The following is a 12,060-nucleotide window of genomic DNA, read 5'->3' as shown; positions in this document are numbered from 1 at the left end:
GCCTCTCCCTACCTCTCAGCCCCTGATCCTGACCGACTCCCCAGTTCCTGGAAGGTGCTGATCCTCAGGCGCTCCAGGTCCCCTCCACGCCACACCCTTATTGTTCACCATAGATGTGGCTTCCTCCGGGAAGGCCTCCCTGAGCCCCATGCCCGGCCCTAGGCTCTCACTGTCCGTTCCAGGCCTAGGCCCCCTTGGCCCGCCACCCCCCAGGACTCCAGGCCTCTGCTTTCCCAGGAGGCTCCGAGGCGGCCTCGGGGCAGCGGACGACCCGAGAGGGCAGCGAGGAGCCGCTGCGTAGTGCAGGCGTCCCAAGAGGCGCCGCCCTCCCGAGGGGGCTTGGGCGCCGCGGCAGAGGCGGGGTGCGGGGGTGGGGGAGAGCCCACGACCCACAGTTGCGCAGACAGACCGACGCGGAGGTGGGCCGCACCTCCGGGGACGGGGGCGGGGGCGGGGCGGTCCGAGGGGCGGTGCGGAGGCATGCGCCCTGCTCCGCCCCCCGCCCCCGGCCGCCCGAGCGCAGCCAGCCGAGCGGCGGGAGCCGAGAGCGGCGGCGGCGGCGGCGGCGGCGCGAGGGGAGGGAGGGGCGGCGGGTCGAGCGGAGCCGAGCGGAACGCGCGGGCCCCGGGCGGCGCCGTCAGGATGCCCCGGCCCGCGGGCCGCTCCGCCGCCAGCCACCCCCACGGGCCCCGGCGGCCCGCGCTCGGCCCGGGAGCGCGTGAGCCTCAGCCAGAGCCGGAGGCGGGAGCAGCGAGCAGGAGCCCCGGGCGCCCGAACGCAGGGTGAGCGCCGCCGCCCGCGCCCGGCGACGGCCGGGTGGGAGGACCCTGGGCTTGAGGCCCCGCGACGGGGAGCTCCGGGCGGGGAGGGTCTGCCTGCTGTCCGTTGGTCTCACTGTCTGTCCGCGGGGCGGCGGGCATCGCTGAGGGCCCCGCACCCCCCGCAACTTGCGGACCTTCGGGGTAACTTCCCCGGGCCCGGCGTCTTCCTCCGGCCTGCCTCCCTGCCCCCCGCCTCCCGGCCTGGCACCCCGCTTGCCGGGAGCGGGGATGGCCAGTCTAAGGGTACTGGGCCCACCCCTGCCCAGCGTAATCCGTGCGCACGGCTGGTTCCCGGGGCCGTAGCTCGGACGCGCCCTCGGGGCCGGGTAGGGCTGGGGGTCCCGCTTGGGACCCGCAGGCAGGGGCGCCCCGGGTTGGGGGGCGGGCGTGGCGGGCGGGGGGGGGGCGTGCCGGAGATGCGGACGCTCCGCGCTGCGAGCCCCGCCTCGGGCGGCAGCGGGACCGGTGTCTCCGGCCGTAGGGCGGCAGCGCGGGCGGGTGCGGCGCGAGCCCGGGGAATCCTTTCAAGTTCTGGGTTCTCTTTGTTGCGCAATAGAGCCCTGGGGCCACGAGGCTTCATTGGCCCGGGGCCGTGACGTCACGCCGGGGCCCCGCCCGCAGACCCTGCGGAGGGAAGTCTTCCGGACCCGCGGGTCCCGGGCCCGCGGCCCTGCGACGTGCTGTGGGGGGAGGGGAGAAAGGCGGGGCTCCAGGCTCTGAGGGAGGCAAGAAGCCCCAGCCCGAAATGCTGGAGAGCGCTGGGGGCGTGTTGCGGGAGAAACTTCCCAGGAGGGGGCGGCGACCCCTGGGTGCGGACCGCACGGGCTGCAGCCCAGCCTGGGGTCCGGCCCTCAGTGTCCGCTGCTCCCTGTGAAGAATGAACAGCAGGCCTGTGATCAGTGGGTTTTTTGGTCATCAACCCCCTTCAGTGTGAATTTGGAGACCTTGGAAATCCACTCCCCACCTCCACCCACCTCCACCCCAGTAACATTTCTCCCCAGGACCACCGCTCTCTGGAATCCTGGGCTGCAAATCCGGCCCTCATACTTCCTCCCTGTGTTGCTCTGGCTTCTGAGCCTCAGTGTTCCCATCCGCAGTGTGGGAACAGAAGGACCCATCCTGCAGTCACAGGGGGTTGAAAGGCAACCTCGGTTCAAGGAATAAAAATGCCTGTTCCCGCTAGGGTTCAGGTTCGGGTTTGGGCTTGGGTTTGAGAGGCCAGGATTCTGATGTCAGCCAAGCGGGGGTTGGGTCCTGGATCAGGCGCATCGTAGCTTGGGGCTAATGATTTTACCTCTCTCTTTGTTTGACTATCTTTACAATGGGGACACTGTTGGTATTTATCCCGCAGCATCCCTGGGGGCGCTCACCAGGAGTGTGGCACCTTCTCCAGGCAACCGACGGAACTAGGGCCTTTCCCTGCAGTGAGAGTCTGTTAGGCCAGACGAGGGGATGACCTGGCCAGTTGCAGCCTGTGGCACCTTCCCCACCCCCTGCACCAGTGATCAACAGGGCCCAGGGTTATAGGGGTCACACAGAGCCTGTGGGGCATCGGAGCGAAGGCCCCCAGTATGATAGCCGGGGAGACCCAGCGCCGATGGAAACAGATGCCAGTCCACCAGGTGCATGAATCCAGCTTCCTATTGGACAATGTAAAGATCACCGGTGTCTGTGGCCTCTGGTCCCCCAGCAGCACCCACATCCTGCCTGCTCTAAACCCTAGTACGCCCTGTGCTCTCCTCACCCCAAAGTCGGGTTGTCCCAGGCTCCGGTTGAGGTGACTGTGTCTACCCACACAGGTCTGAGGCTTACCCACACCTCCAAGCTCAGGATCTGGGTCCTTATGGGACAGCAGAGCTCAGTGAGCAGAGAGGGCTGTCGTACAGACTTCTACCTGGCAAGCATTTGTTGAACGCTTACTGTGTGCTTGGCTGCGTTCCTTGGCGTAGTGTATCTACTACCCACAGCACTCTCCGAGGTGGGTACTATCGTGTCCAGTTTATAGATGAGAAAAAGGAGGCCCAGCTGAGTCAAGTAACTGGCTGGAGAGCTAGAGGCAGAGTCTAGCAGCTCTTTACCCCACCCCATGTGGCCTCCGTATGCTGACATCAAAGAGTTTTGCCGGTCACTGGAATGGCTGGTGGAGGGTCCGACAGGGCCACCCCATCTCCCCACACTGGGCCTGGAGTGGGGACGAGGAGGATGCTCTAAGCAGAAGCCTGATGTTTGGGAGCGAATTTCCCTGGCCCAAGAACTCCCCCAGCCTCCTAGGAGACTTTTAAGGAGCACTGGTTTGGGCCAGGATAGCCGCCTCCCCTGGGTCACCGGGCAGGCCCACAGCAGGGACAGGGAGATGAATGACACACATCCCTCAGAGGTCCTTCAGTGTCCAAGGGGATCAGGCCACAGACAGACCAAAAGAACTCCAGACAAGACAAGAAGGGGCCAAGTGGTATTTCCTTCCCGGCCCAGAGAGCCAGGGGCCTGCAGCGCCCTGCCATCCCAAGCTGGAATCAGTCCCTGGGGGATCCCATGGCTGTGTCTGGCACAGCAGGTGCTCAGAAGTGTTGGGGGCAAGAGAATTGCATCCAGTAAGATTAAACGGGCCCTTAGTAAGAAGGGCTAAATATACGCAGAGCGCATAGGAGGCCTTCACATAGTATGGTACTTCCCCCCCATGCTGCCTGCTCCCGGCTGCGGCCAGATTGTCCTACTGTCGGGGCCTCATATCAGAGGGACCAGCCAGTGCTCCGCAAGGGGAGGTGGCTTAGGGCTGCCGGGCTTGGGAGGCGGAGGGAGGGCCTCCGTCTGGCAGGATGGAGTGCCTCTCCAACATGTGCGTTCTGCCCAATTTCCTGTGTCCCTGGCTCATGGCCGTAGGCTGTCAGCCGTTCCTCGTTGGGGTCAAGGTCTGGTCCCCGGGCTGTCTCCAGACCCATGCTGTCTAAGGCATCCACAGTATAATACTGATCGCCTCCCCAGAGCACCACCGTGTGCGAGACCTGGACCCAGAGCATAAGCGTGGCCACCCAGAACGCCCACTGGGCGTGAGACCTGGCCCAGGGCTTCCGGGAGGCGGCGTCTGTCCACCGCAGCCTCACCCCGGAGGAATCATCATCATCCCCTTTACAGAGGACCTGGGTGCGGGAACCTTGCCACACAGCTGGCACACTGGAGCTTAGTTTGAGTGCCAGCCTGTGGCGGTGCTGGGGGCTGACCCAGGCAAAGCAGGCTGCCCACGGAAGTGGTCACCGGGTGGCACACACGGGGCTCACTCTCTAAGGCACGTCCTTATTTGGCCAAATGAAGTGGGACAGGTTAAGATAAGGGCCCCTGATGTGCAGCAGGGACGCACCGCACGGGCTGTGTGAGGGTTGGGGACACTGATTGTGAGAGTGCCGGTTCCGGGCAGGCCCAGGGCACGGGGGGGATGCCCAGCCAGGATGGACGCAGCTGTCCTGGAAGCAAACCCAGACTCATACCTTGGCCAGGAGCGGGTGGAAGGGAGGATGTTTGCACTTTACTGGGCACCCCTGGCCATGTCGCCTGGCTGCCAGGGCCATGGGCTGCAGGCCCCAGAGGGGAGAGGAGGGCAAAGCAGCCCAGGTCAGGACCACACAGGCAATGGTGCACCAGGAGACCCCCCCATCCCCTACTCTGAGGAGCCAGAGGGACAGTCTCCCAGCACTCATGGGCTTCTCCTCCACTGCAGATGCTCGTGGTCCCTGGCGTCTCCCAGCTGCCACGCGTGAGGGCCGCTGCTCCCAGCTGAGGCCTGGCCCCGAAGAAGATGTCTCAGCTGCCGGCCGGCGCCCGTCTGCACCATGAGTGATGAGCGGCGGCTGTCTGGCAGCGCCGTGGGCTGGCTGGCGTGCGGAGGCCTCTCCCTGCTGGCCAATGCCTGGGGCATCCTGAGTGTGGGTGCCAAGCAGAAGAAGTGGAAGCCGCTGGAGTTTCTGCTATGCACGCTCGCGGCCACCCACATGCTCAACGTCGCGGTGCCCATCACCACATACGCTGTGGTGCAGCTGCGGCGGCAGCGCCCCGACTACGAGTGGAATGAGGGCCTCTGCAAGGTCTTCGTCTCCACCTTCTACACCCTCACCCTGGCCACTTGCTTCTCCGTCACCTCCCTCTCCTACCACCGCATGTGGATGGTCCGCTGGCCGGTCAACTACCGGTGAGCTCTGGGGCGTGTGTGTGCGCGCGGGCACGCACTTCCGTGTCTGGCGTTGGTAGAGAGGGGGCGTGTGGGCAGTGTACACGAGGAACGTTGGGCGCACAAATGCCCCCAGGGTGCTGATGATGCCCCCAGCCTCAGTGCCGCACCCGGGTCACACGTGGGGGGTGGGCAGACTGGGAGGCTCCGGAGGGTCCTGGGCCGCGGCTGGCACGCAGGTGCAGGTGTGCACGGGGGCACGTGGTGTCTGGTACCGAAATGCTTGCTGAGAGGGATGTGTGACGACGTGCACGAGTGTCCCCTGTGCACGGAACAAGGCTCCACTTTGCTGCCCATTGTGACGACGACGTACTAGGAGTCCAGGGCAGTCGGGGATCCTCTGCAGGTCCCCGGGGCTCTGGGAAGACCCTGTGAGTGACACCTCGGTCCTGTCCCTACCCCGTGTCAGGCTGAGCAACGCCAAGAAGCAGGCAGTGCACACGGTCATGGGCATCTGGATGGTGTCCTTCATCCTCTCAGCCCTGCCTGCCGTCGGCTGGCACGACACAAGCGAGCGCTTCTACACCCACGGCTGCCGCTTCATCGTGGCTGAGATCGGCCTGGGCTTTGGCGTCTGCTTCCTGCTGTTGGTGGGCGGCAGTGTGGCCATGGGTGTGGTCTGCACAGCCATCGCCCTCTTCCAGACGCTGGCCGTGCACGTGGGGCCGCGGGCCGGCCGCCGCGCCTTCACCGTGCCCACCATCGTGGTGGAGGACGCTCAGGGCAAGCGCCGCTCCTCCATCGATGGCTCTGAGCCCGCCAAGACCTCGCTGCAGATCACGGGCCTGGTGGCCACCATCGTCATCATCTACGACTGCCTCATGGGCTTCCCAGTGCTGGTGGGTGAGACTGTCAGCTGGTGGGAGCCTGTCTGGGATGTGGGCTCCGGGACAGCCCTGGGGCTAAGGCATGCTCCAGGCATCAGGTGGTTGGATCCTCCCACCCAGTCCTGTGGGGCGGCGGGGTGGGGGTGGGGGGGACGGTGGCAGGCATTATCATCATCCCCATTTTACAGATTTGGACACTGAGGTTCAGAGAGGTAAAATGACCCACCTAAAGTTTAAAGTTCAGGCAGCTGCATTAGCACTTGAGTCCAAGTCAGATGACCCCAGGATCTTTCTGGCACACTGCTGGGGACAGTCCTTACCAGAGGGAGGCCCATTCAAGCAGAGGATGTAGGAGGTGGAGTAACGTGATCACCTCCCCCAAGAATAAAGTCTGGATTCAACAGCCATGACCTTGCACCCATAGGGCTCCCGCCCAGTGCCCTGAAGGGTCTGGGGTGGGACAGGAAGGGGTCTAGGGGCAAGGACCGGCCCGAGAATTTATCCCAGCAGCTAGGCAGGGCTGTGCCCCTGGTCACTGCAGGTCACAAGCTCCAGAGGGTGACAGGTGAGGTGGCAGCCTCATAGCGGACGCACTCAAGATGCAGTCCCAGGGAACCTGTGGCCCCACCCTCAGTGGGCCTGCCACCCCCCTCTGGGGGCTGGGCTCTCCTGTGTTCGGGGGGGCCCTGCGTCTCCGGTCTATGCTGATGGAGAGGAGGAGCGTGTGCGGCACGTCAGAGCCACAGGGGGACGGTGGTGGAGGAGGAGCCTCCCCCCACCTTGTCTCCGGGGCATGGAAGGGGACGCTGTTTATGGAGCCCACTCCATGCTGTAGGCCTGGTTTGGTGTCAGATCTTGACCTCAGTCCGTGGGGTGTTCTTGGCTCATTTCATAGATGAAGAAACTGAGCCCCAGAGAGGTTCAGCACCTTCCCGAGGGTCACACAGCTCATACAGTGGAACCAGTGTGATGAGTGTATCATACCCACTTCTCTGATGGGAGAATAATTAAATGTCACTCAGGGTGGGGGAAGGGACTTTCCTGGGAGAGGAGGAATGAGGGTCCCTGGACAGTGACCCAAAGGCTGCCTGGATTGCCTGGGTGATTCTCAGAAACTGCTTTGATTCTCCTCTGAGCTCCGTGGCCCAGACTCGCCACCCCACCCCCCACCCCCCACGTAGGGGAAGAGCCAAAGAGGCCACTGGCCACGGAAGGGTGAGGATGGCAAAAAAGCCCCGGAACTGGGGAGCCTGAGGCCTGGTTCTCCAAACCTCAGTTTCCTCTTCCCAAAAACGGGACGGGTAAACCATACCCCCACCTCTCTCCTTGGACGGTCACGAGGCTGAAGTGAGGGAAGGCCCGCCCCGTGCTGCCCGGCATGATGGGAAGGACCGTCCGTGCACACACCGGGTTATGGCCGTTCATCTGGGCAGCCAGCAGCTCCCGGCAGACACAGACTTCCACCCTCACCCTCTGGCTCTTTCCGGCCCGGGAGCCTATAGCTCTGTGTGCTGCCTCCTCCTCCCGCAGGCGGGAGAGGTGAGGGCAGGGGGGAGGGGGTGCTGCCAGGTGCCAGGCCCAGCCCCGTGCCCGCAGGTGGTGAGCTTCAGCAGCCTTCGGGCGGACGCCTCGGCGCCCTGGATGGCGCTGTGTGTGCTGTGGTGCTCCGTGGCCCAGGCGCTCCTGCTGCCCGTGTTCCTCTGGGCCTGCGACCGTTACCGCGCCGACCTCAAGGCCGTCTGGGAGAAGTGCGTGGCCCTCATGGCTAACGAGGAGGACTCAGACAACGGTGAGGAAGGCCTGAGAGAGGCCCCAGGGAGAACGCGGCCTGGGCGAGGTCAGCCGGGTGACAGCTATCAGGTGACTGCCCCGTGGCACTGACGTGACCCCATTCTTACGTGTCTCCTGGGGGCGTTCTCCTCTCCAGCCTGGCTGTCCCGGGCGGTATCTCTCTGTGGACACCAGACTGAATGTGCTCCCCAGAGCTTTCCCCCTTAGAGGCCCTCACGGGTGCTGCCTCACCCCAATAATTACAGTGTTAGCCTGGGTTGAGCCTTTGCTATGTACCAGTTGCCGTCAGACCCCACGCCCACCAGGTAAGATCACATCCCAGCCCCATAGAGGAGGAGCCCCGCTCAGGCGAGGCCCCCATTCCCCCAGCCAAAAGGTAGCACAGTCAGGATTTGAACCCAGGACCCTGCCCTTCCCCCTTTCCACTAACCAGCGCCTGGGCTCTCACTCTCTGATGCCCCCAGGTTTCCATGGCCCCTAAGCTTTTGCTTCGCCCTGCAGATCCCGGCCTGGAGGGTGGCATCCCCCCAGACCTGGTGCTGGAGCACTCACTCGACTACAGCTATGGGGGTGACTTTGTGGCCCTGGACAGGATGGCCAAGTACGAGCTCTCTGCCCTGGAGGGGGGCCTGCCTCAGTTCTACCCGCTGCGGCCCTTGCAGGAAGACAAGACGCAGTACCTGCAGGTAGGGACCGGGCCGGGCCCGAGACACTGAAGATGCAGGTGGGGGGAGGCTCGTGACCTCCCCAAGGCCTTTGCTCGCTGAGCCCCGCGTCGGTCCCGTTTTCCAGGAGGGCGGCCCGGGTTAACCCCGCCCGTCCTGACAGGTGCCGGCCACACGACGCTTCTCCCACGACGACGCGGACGTGTGGGCCGCCGTGCCGCTGCCCGCCTTCCTGCCGCGCTGGGGCTCGGGCGAGGACCTGGCCGCCCTGGTGCTGCCCTCGGGGTCCGACCGACGCCGCGGCAGCCTGCTGGCCTTCGCGGAGGACGCGCCCCCGTTCCGCCCGCGCCGCCGCTCGGCCGAGAGCCTGCTGTCGCTGCGCCCCCCGGCGCCCGCCTGCGGCCCTCGCCTCCGCCCCGGGCCCGGCGCCCGCTCCGCCTCGGCCTCGCTGCTGCCCGACGCCTTCGCGCTGACCGCCTTCGAGAGCGAGCCGCAGGCCCTGCGCCGGCCGCCCGCCCCGCAGGGGCCCCTCCTCGACGGCGCCCGTTCCGGCGAAGACGCGGCGCCCCCTGGCGGCGGTGGCTCGCAGCGGAGCCGCGGGCCGCGCCCGGCCACGCACGCGCGCGCGGGACCCCTGCGGACCGGCCTGAGCGCCTCGTGGGGCGAGCCCGGGGGGCTGCGCGCGGCGGGCGGCGGCGGCGGCGGCAGCACCAGCAGCTTCCTGAGCTCGCCCTCCGAGTCTTCGGGCTACGTCACGCTGCACTCGGACTCACTGGGCTCCGCGTCCTAGAGCCCACAGGCGCCTCCCCACGCGCGCGTCCGGCGGGCCGGGCCGCCCGCAGGGACCGAAGCACCAAAGATGCCGCGCTTGACCCAAGCTGGGCTCCGGGCAGCGCCATGCGGGGCCCGCCGACGGCACCCGGCCATGTGCCAGCTCTCCCTGCGTGACTGAGCCACAGGCATTGCCTGGAGCGAGCGCCCGGACCCGCTGCGGGGTACTGCATCTCGGGGCAGAGCGAGGCAGGCTTGGGTAAAGGCCCTGCTGCACCTCGCCCAGCCCCAGGGCGGCTGGATAGGGGGCATGGGGTGGGGGTGGCAGCAGGGAGCCAGGGGACAGGGCCACCCGCTAGACGGAACAAAGCCCAGCCCTGCAGGAGCCACCCGGCTGCACCCTGCTTTCCACCTCACACAGTAACTGTCTCACCCCCGTGAGGGGCAAGGTACAGAGGGTCTCTAAGCACAGGGGTCTTCGAAGCCCAAACAGGCTCTCTGAGCAGGCCTTCCTGCTGACCAGTTCTGCCTCGGTTTCCCCATCTGTTTTGAGCAGGTGACTATGTTAACTCTCAGGACTCTTTGGAGAAGTCTCCTGGTCCGTGTGCACTGGCTCCTGAATGGACAGGGTGTGAGAGCACCTAGGGCCCTCTGTGGGCCCTTGCCGGGGGGCCAGTCTTCAGTGTGTGGCCTCTTGTGGCCCCTGCACCCGAGGCCTCCCACTCTCAGTGCCCCTGGACCCCCAGGAACACACCCCAGCTAAAGCACAGCACTTTTGAGCCACCACCCACCTGTGACCACTGTTAGTGTCCGCACCCTCAACACTCTGCCATCCCTGCCTCCCCTCCACGTCAGCCTGTGACTACTCCCATCATGAAGGCCGTGGGTCCGTGATGGGAAAGAACTGAAGCAAAGGGAGGGCGGGCTTTCTTATCCTGATGTCCCAGGGAAGGAGTCCTGGCTCCGAGTCCTCCCGGGTTCTGGGCCCGATCCCTGGTGAGGGTCCTCCCCTACCCTGCGGACAGGGCTCTTTGCTTTGCCATGGGTCTTGAGGAAGGGCCTCTGCTGGGTCTTCTGTGTAGAAAGACCCTAGGCTCCGGCTAAGGAGAAGCCCAGGAACAGCTGTGACCTTGAGCTGAAGACAAGGGCAAATGCAGAGGCTGCCTCATCCTGGCCCCTGCCTCTCCACAAAGGCCCCTACACAGCAAACCCCTAGCAGATTCAGGGCCTGCGTGGAGCCGGCTGGCACTGTGTTCCCTCCTGCTGTGTAGCCTGGGATTGCAACAAGGCCCCGGACCCTCCGGTGGTCAAGCCTGTTTCCTCACTGGCCCCCCCACAAGGTCTTAGCCCTGGGAGGGGCGAGCATAGGGGACTACTCAGCTCCATCTCAGCTTCAGAGCCCCCCCCCCCAGTCCTAAGCTGTGGGGTACCTGGGGAGGGAGGAGCCCTCCACTGGTGAGCAGGGTAGGAAACTGCACTAGAGCCCCAGCCACGAGAGGGGCCGCCTCTGGCCAATGTTGCTGTGCCTTCAAGGACCAAGAGGAGTGGGGGCAGAGATGGACAGCTCGCCGCTGTCAGCCCCCGGCCCCGCCCCCTGCTCAGGCCGGCCCAAGGTCACATCGGGTTTTTACTCTGTGTATTTCATATCCAATGGCAATACTTGCAGGGAGACATGATACCCCCAAATCCCTCCAGTTCTGGTTTTTACAAAAATAAAGAGGGAGGACCCCAAACGGAGGACCCTGGGTCTCCCCCCCTCACATTTTGTGCAGCCTCCGGGCCTATTTGCTGCGTTGATAAGCAGCTTGGCCCCAGGCTCATAGGGGAGGGAGCTGTGTCTTCAGACCACAGCCCACCCAGAGCCAGGAATCCGTTTGTAGTTTTTTTTGACAACTGAGCATTTCTCTTCTGTACAGAATACAATAAAAACTTCCTATGATTTGCACCTCGCATTCCTAGGGTGGTTTCATGGAAACACCTTTCTAGAACAGAGCAGCACTGCTAGCCAGCTGCCCCTCAATGTCCCTCCCTCCGGGTCCAGAAGTCATCCCAGTGCTCCGCCCGTTGGGTCAGTGCCCCTTTTCTATGCAAGCGTTGCAGCCCCACCCAGCGAGTGAGACCCGCCTGGAGCAGGGGCAGGATGGAGCCTTGGGGTCCGCACCACAGCCCTGAGAGCAGGAAAAGCCCCAGAAGCTCAACTGGCAGCCCCAGCACCAGGAATGGCTTCAGGGGTGTTTAGCCCCTGTGAGTTTGATTCGGGAGAGCAAGAAGGGCAGGGCCTGGGGGCTCCAGACCTCTCCTGCCTCGTGACCTGCTCCAGCCCGGGTAGGAGTTTGGAGGTCGCTCCCGGGTCCTCGGTATAAGGTCGCCACCTAGTGGCTGGCAGAGGGGTTAGTGCGGCTGCCCCCATCCCCCACTAGCCCACGCACGACACAGCAGAAGGCCGAGACCCCAGAGGCCACCCCCCACCGACCGCCACAGCCGGGACCCCCTCCCCGCCTGCGCTCCAGAGAGACTGATGGGTGGAGTGGGGGAGCCAGACCGCACTCTAACCAGAACGGGTTTAGCACACACAGGCAAAGCAGTGTTTCCCTTTAGGGGAAACGTTTTATAGAAAGTCGGTTATTTGTAGTTCAAAAGATGCACCCAAGTAGGTATCGTGGGAGAAATGTGGACTTCCATGGTCTCTTTATACCCATTTCACAGGTTCTCACTATCTGTATTCTGAATTTCAAGCTGGAAGTACCAGGATCTCTCCCAGGGCGCAGCAGAGGATTCCCGCCCCCTCGAGCACCGGGACCCCACGCTAGGGTCGGAGCACAGCAACGACCTCATTTTCGGAAGAACAAACAAGCGCGGAGCGCTCGAAGGGCCGTCGAGGGTCGCGGGTTCTGCGGCGGCAACAGAGGCCAGGCGGCCGGGACCCTCCGGAGCCGCACGCTGCGGGGTGTGGGGTGACCCGAGCG

The 12,060-nt window shown here is 64.7% G+C and overlaps 1 protein-coding gene across 2 annotated transcripts; it reads left to right on the top strand.

Annotated features, from left to right (window-relative positions):
- The first annotated feature begins 594 nt into the window (after positions 1 to 594).
- Positions 595 to 11,039, top strand: GPR153 (G protein-coupled receptor 153). Of its 2 annotated transcripts, none has more exons than XM_039253270.1 (6): positions 595 to 782; positions 4,534 to 5,001; positions 5,450 to 5,879; positions 7,464 to 7,656; positions 8,160 to 8,344; positions 8,487 to 11,039. In XM_039253270.1, the coding sequence occupies exons 2-6, from the start codon at positions 4,646 to 4,648 to the stop codon at positions 9,111 to 9,113; spliced, it is 1,791 nt and encodes a 596-aa protein (XP_039109201.1). In that variant the 5' UTR covers positions 595 to 782; positions 4,534 to 4,645; the 3' UTR covers positions 9,114 to 11,039. The 2 variants fall into 2 exon arrangements, with proteins under 2 accessions (XP_039109201.1, XP_039109202.1); XM_039253271.1 differs by lacking the exon at positions 595 to 782 and adding an exon at positions 2,747 to 2,799.
- The last annotated feature ends 1,021 nt before the right edge of the window (positions 11,040 to 12,060 follow it).

Source organism: Hyaena hyaena, unplaced genomic scaffold, assembly GCF_003009895.1.
Source record: "Hyaena hyaena isolate Hyena2069 unplaced genomic scaffold, ASM300989v1 scaffold_443, whole genome shotgun sequence".
Classification (NCBI taxonomy): Eukaryota; Metazoa; Chordata; class Mammalia; order Carnivora; family Hyaenidae; genus Hyaena; species Hyaena hyaena.
Note: the sequence above shows the minus strand (reverse complement) of the source record. Positions and strands in the feature narration are given on the sequence as shown.